The sequence below is a fragment of the Poecilia formosa genome, unplaced genomic scaffold, assembly GCF_000485575.1.
Source record: "Poecilia formosa unplaced genomic scaffold, Poecilia_formosa-5.1.2 Scaffold499, whole genome shotgun sequence".
NCBI lineage: Eukaryota > Metazoa > Chordata > Actinopteri > Cyprinodontiformes > Poeciliidae > Poecilia > Poecilia formosa.
In genome coordinates, this window is record NW_006800438.1 from 348,449 (window position 1) to 352,371 (window position 3,923).

General features: G+C 38.4%; 1 protein-coding gene across 1 annotated transcript in view; it reads left to right on the forward strand.

The window, feature by feature from the left end:
* Positions 1-3,923, forward strand: part of LOC103156780 (protein NLRC3-like) — an 18,187-nt gene that overhangs the window by 11,905 nt on the left and 2,359 nt on the right. Inside the window, exons 6-7 of the mRNA XM_016664613.1 lie at positions 824-2,618; positions 2,716-2,889. Of these exons, the coding sequence (XP_016520099.1) occupies positions 824-2,618; positions 2,716-2,889 (1,969 nt within the window). The remainder of the gene's footprint in view (positions 1-823; positions 2,619-2,715; positions 2,890-3,923) is intronic.

Genomic DNA, 3,923 nt, shown 5'->3' on the forward strand with positions numbered 1-3,923 from the left:
AACAACACACACAACCAGATTGATTTTATTACCATCTGACTCTACTGTTGGGTCTTGATGTCACCTGTGTAATCAGTTTTAAAGATAACTTTATTTATTGTTATTATTAAACTAAAATCTCCAGCATGGGGAAGTGGGCTGAGCTCGACTTTTCTCGACAATGCCTAATTTTTTTTTTATCAGTAAAATTAAATTTGTTTTTATTTGTATGGTGCCCAATTACATAAATGTGAAAAGATGTTTAAAATAATTGAATTTTATGAAGTACTTAAAATACAGAGAAAGTTGTCATATTTTTAAGAGTTTGTTAATAGATAGTGCTATCGATACATTCTTCCACAACCAGCCCTTTGAAGAGATTCATGATACAAAATAAAAATGAGTTTGACATGCATGACTTTGAGGGATCTCTGTGTTGAGCCACTGCTCTTCTGCATTGAAAGGGCTCAATTTATCCTGGATGAACATGCTTCCTGAAAGGTTTCCAGGCAAGCTACACAGGGACAAGACTCTAAAAAGCTCGACATGTGGAAGACAATGTCATTCCCCTCCATTCATCTCCTACAGAACTTGATAATGAGGCAATCACTTTCCCTCCTTCACCCAAGCATCTAGCAACATTTGAGAATTTTTGAGCTCATACAGGTACACGTGCACATGTGCATGGTGTTGCGACATGACACAAAGTTTAAAAATGTTCAACTATTGTCACTCTCACTGCTGTTGCTATCACATCCCACGTGTCGGCTTTCTATGTGACCCACTAAAGTAAAGAAGTAAACTACTCTAAAAATGCATTATTTTTCTTTTTGCTGTGTTTTAGAATCACTCATCACATGCCAACAAACACTAAAGTCTAACATGAAGAAGAAGTTCCAATGTTTGTCTGAAGGGATTTCTAAACCTGGAAAACCAACCTATTTAAATCAGATCTACACAGAGCTCTACATCACAGAGGAAGAATCTGGAAAGGTCAATAATGAACATGAGGTCATACAGATTGAATCAGTGACCTGGAAACCAGACAGACCAGAAACAGCAATCAGACATGAAGACATATTTAAACCCTCACCTGTAAGAGATGAACCAATCAGAACAGTGATGACAAAGGGAGTGGCTGGCATTGGGAAAACAGTCCTAACACAGAAGTTCACTCTGGACTGGGCAGAAGACCAAACCAACCAGGACATCCAGTTCATGTTTCCATTCACATTCAGAGAACTGAATCTGCTTAAAGACCAGCAGTTCAGCTTAGTGGAGCTTCTTCACCACTTTTTTAGTGAAACCAAAGGAATCTCCAGGTTTGAAGAGTTAAAGGTTGTGTTCATCTTTGATGGCTTGGATGAGAGTCGACTTCCACTGGACTTCAACAACAATGAGATCCTGACAGATGTAACAAAGTCCACCTCAGTGGATGTTCTTCTGACAAACCTCATCAGAGGGAAACTGCTTCCCAAAGCTCACCTCTGGATAACCACAAGACCTGCAGCAGCCAATCGGATCCCTGCTGGGTTTATTGGTATGATGACAGAGATCAGAGGATTCACTGACCCACAGAAAGACGAATACTTCACTAAAAAGTTTAGATATAAGGAGCAGGCCAGAATGGTAATCTCCCATGTAAAGAAATCCAGAAGCCTCCACATCATGTGCCACATCCCAATCTTCTGCTGGATCACTGCTACAGTTGTGGAAGACATGATGAACAAGGAAGATGGAGAAGATCTGCCAAAGACCCTGACTGAGATGTACATCCACTTCCTGGTGGTTCAGACCAAACTGAAGGTCATCAAGTACGATGGAGGAACTGAGACAGATTCAATCTGGAGTCCAGAGAGCCAGAAGATGATCGAGTCTCTGGGAAAACTGGCTTTTGAGCAGCTGATGAAAAAAACCCTGATCTTCTATGAATCAGACCTGGCAGAGTGTGGCATCGATATCAGAGCAGCTTCAACGTACTCAGGAGTTTTCACACAGATCTTCAGAGAAGAGAGAGGGCTGTACCAGAACAAGGTGTTCTGCTTCGTCCACCTGAGTGTTCAGGAGTTTCTGGCTGCTCTTCATGTTCATCTGACCTTCATCAAATCTGGAGTCAATCTGCTGGCAAAGGAGGAAATGAAATCCAAAGATGTAGAAGAAAGATATCATGAATCTTCAGAGACAGAAATGTACCAGAGTGCTGTGGACATGGCCCTAGAGAGTCCAGATGGACACCTGGACTTGTTCCTCCGCTTCCTACTTGGTCTTTCACTGGAGACCAATAAGCGTCACTTAGGAGGCCTTGTGACACAGAGAGAAGAAAGTTTAGCTACTAATAAAGTCACAGCCCAGTACATTAAGGAGAAGATGAATAATGATCTATGTGTTGAGAAAAGCATCAATCTGTTCCACTGCCTGAATGAACTAAATGATCAGTCTCTGGTGGAGGAAATCCAACAATCTCTACAAACAGGAAGTCTTTCAGCACACCAGCTCTCTCCTGCTCAGTGGTCAGCTCTGCTCTTCATGCTACTTTCATCTGAAAAAGACTTTGAGATGTTTGACCTGAAGAAATACTCTGCTTCAGAGGAAGCTCTACTGAAGCTGCTGCCAGTAGTCAAAAAATCCAGCAAAGTTATGTAAGTCATTATGTAGATGACTTCATAAAAAAAGAGACTATAAAATTAATAATACTAATAATGAGATGGTTACTTTGCATTATGTCTGTCCTCTCAGACTGAGTGGGTGTAACCTCTCAGAGAGAAGCTGTGAAGCTCTGTCCTCGTTGCTCAGCTCAACAACATCTAGTCTCAGAGATCTGGACCTGAGTAACAACGACCTGAAAGATTCAGGAGTGAAGCTGCTGTGCAGTGGACTGATGAGTCCAGACTGTGAACTGGAGATTCTCAGGTGAGATACATTTAAATTATCTGTTTTACATATTTAGTAATTTAGAAACATGTCTAATGCATATTTTAGTTTGACATTATGAACTATTTTGTGTACATTTTAAGAAGAAAACTGTACTAAAGTATTGAGTTTTCTCTGACATGGTAGTAGTGTCCAGTGCAGAGAAGACAACCTTACTGCTGCTATGGAGCGGGCAAGTAGACAAACAAATCATTACTATCTAGGGGAAAAAATAGTAGTTGTGATCACAACAGTAAACATTCGATTTTTATTAGTTGTTTAAGAGCAAGAACACTTAAACATTAATATTAATGTTTTCAACTACATTAATAAAGATTAATGTAATTGAACCTGACCATGCTAAACAATATTTTACATGTTTCAGATCAATCATGACAAACTGAGTGTAAGTGCAGTACTACATTAAGACGTCAAAGTGAAAATCTTCACTTATTGTTGTATGAATGCAAAATATATTGTCAATAGTTTCAGTATTGACTGATGTTAGTCATATTTTCTCTGAGTGAAGCCTTTAATATAAATAGTACAATTTATTATTGAGGAAGGAAGAGAAGGTTAGATGAGGCCATTTGTAATTGTCTTCTATGAATTTAGGTTAAACTTGTAGAAAACAATCAATCTGACACATTTCATGTTATGTAATGTTACAATGTTACATGACAAAATTTTGTCATTTATTTATTTCCTCAGTAAAGGACTGTGAGAGTAACAAAAAATGAGAACATTTCACTAAGATCCCTCCACATTAACATCCCTATTGTGAAGCATGATGTTAACTAGTGATGGGTAGATTAGGTGTCATGTATCGTTTCGACTTTGTATTTTATTGTAGGTATTATATATTATATTATGTTAATTCTTCAGTTGAATTTAAAATATATTTGATATTCTTGGATACAGTCAATAAATCATGTATCATATGGGAAATTTTAGTGAATGTGTTTGGAATGAGGATACTTGTGGGCTGTCCCTCTCCCCCCCCCCCCCAAATTTTCATAAAAAAAAAAAAAAAA